The sequence below is a fragment of the Mandrillus leucophaeus genome, unplaced genomic scaffold (assembly GCF_000951045.1).
Source record: "Mandrillus leucophaeus isolate KB7577 unplaced genomic scaffold, Mleu.le_1.0 Scaffold55, whole genome shotgun sequence".
In the NCBI taxonomy this organism is placed as follows: Eukaryota; Metazoa; Chordata; class Mammalia; order Primates; family Cercopithecidae; genus Mandrillus; species Mandrillus leucophaeus.
The window spans coordinates 1,029,124-1,030,241 of NW_012105919.1; the positions used below are offsets into that span (position 1 = coordinate 1,029,124).

Sequence of the window (1,118 nt, forward strand, 5' to 3'; positions counted from 1 at the left end):
TGCCAGGCTGCAGTGCAGTGGTGTGATCTCAGTTCACTGAAACCTCTGCCTCCCAGGTTCAAGCAATTCTCCTGCCTCAGCCTCCCAAGTAGCCGGGACTACAGGCGTGCGCCACCATGCCTAGCTAATTTTTGTATTTTTAGTAGATGCGGGGTTTCACCACGTTGGCCAGGATGGTCTCAATCTCTTGACCTCGTGATCCGCCCGTCTCAGCCTCCCAAAGTGCTGAGATTACAGGCATGAGCCACCACATCCGGCCAGCTTCCCCAGATTATTCTAACAGAGTTTGGGAAGTGCTGGCCTAATGAAACCTTCCGTCTGAGGACTGTTGCCACACCCACAGATTCACACCATTCACCTGTGTTTTCTATCTTACCTTCATAACAATCTAAGCGACAAGGTGCGAGCCGTATGGCCTCCCGAAAGTGGATTATTGCTTCTTGAACTCTGCCCATGTTCCTAAGTGCTGCTCCCTTAAGTAGCAAAGCTTGAACACTATTACTGTTCAGCTGAATGGCCTTGGCTCCTAAATAGAGGGCCCGTGAGTAGCGTTTGCTATAGAAGCTGTGACAGCTGCAGACAACAAAAAAACAACAAAAAACCCCAGAAGTTATTTAAGAGAAGACTACAAAGAAACTTCATCCAAAAATCATATTGAAGGCCCTGAACATAATCCTTATTCCAAACCACACTTACAGTTTTAACCTATGATATTAGTAGAAAAGCAAAACAAACCAAAAAATCCACTAAGTATTTATTTTTAAAGGGAAATCTTGATACAGAAGGGACAAATTATGAAAAAGAACCTATGACCTAGATATTAGTTATTAGCAGAGAGGCATTAGGAGAATTTGTAAAGCCAGGTTAATAACAAAGGAGCATCTTCTGGCCCCATCACTGATGGCTCAGTACTAAGCACAACGCATTCAACTCAGTTAATGCTTAACCCTAGAAGGAGAGGTTATTAGCCCATTTTCCAAATGAGAATACAGACCTAGATAGATAAATAATGCATCCAGAGTCATAAACCATGATTTGAATCCAGGACTGATTATCCTTTTAAAAATATATACATATACTTGTGTGTGTGTGTGTGTGTGTGTATATATATATATATA

At 42.3% G+C, this 1,118-nt stretch overlaps 1 protein-coding gene across 1 annotated transcript in view; it reads right to left on the reverse strand.

The window, feature by feature from the left end:
• The window catches only part of ANAPC7 (anaphase promoting complex subunit 7), a 44,513-nt gene that overhangs the window by 11,150 nt on the left and 32,245 nt on the right, over positions 1-1,118 (reverse strand). Inside the window, exon 8 of the mRNA XM_011997859.1 lies at positions 377-573. Within this exon, the coding sequence (XP_011853249.1) occupies positions 377-573 (197 nt within the window). The remainder of the gene's footprint in view (positions 1-376; positions 574-1,118) is intronic.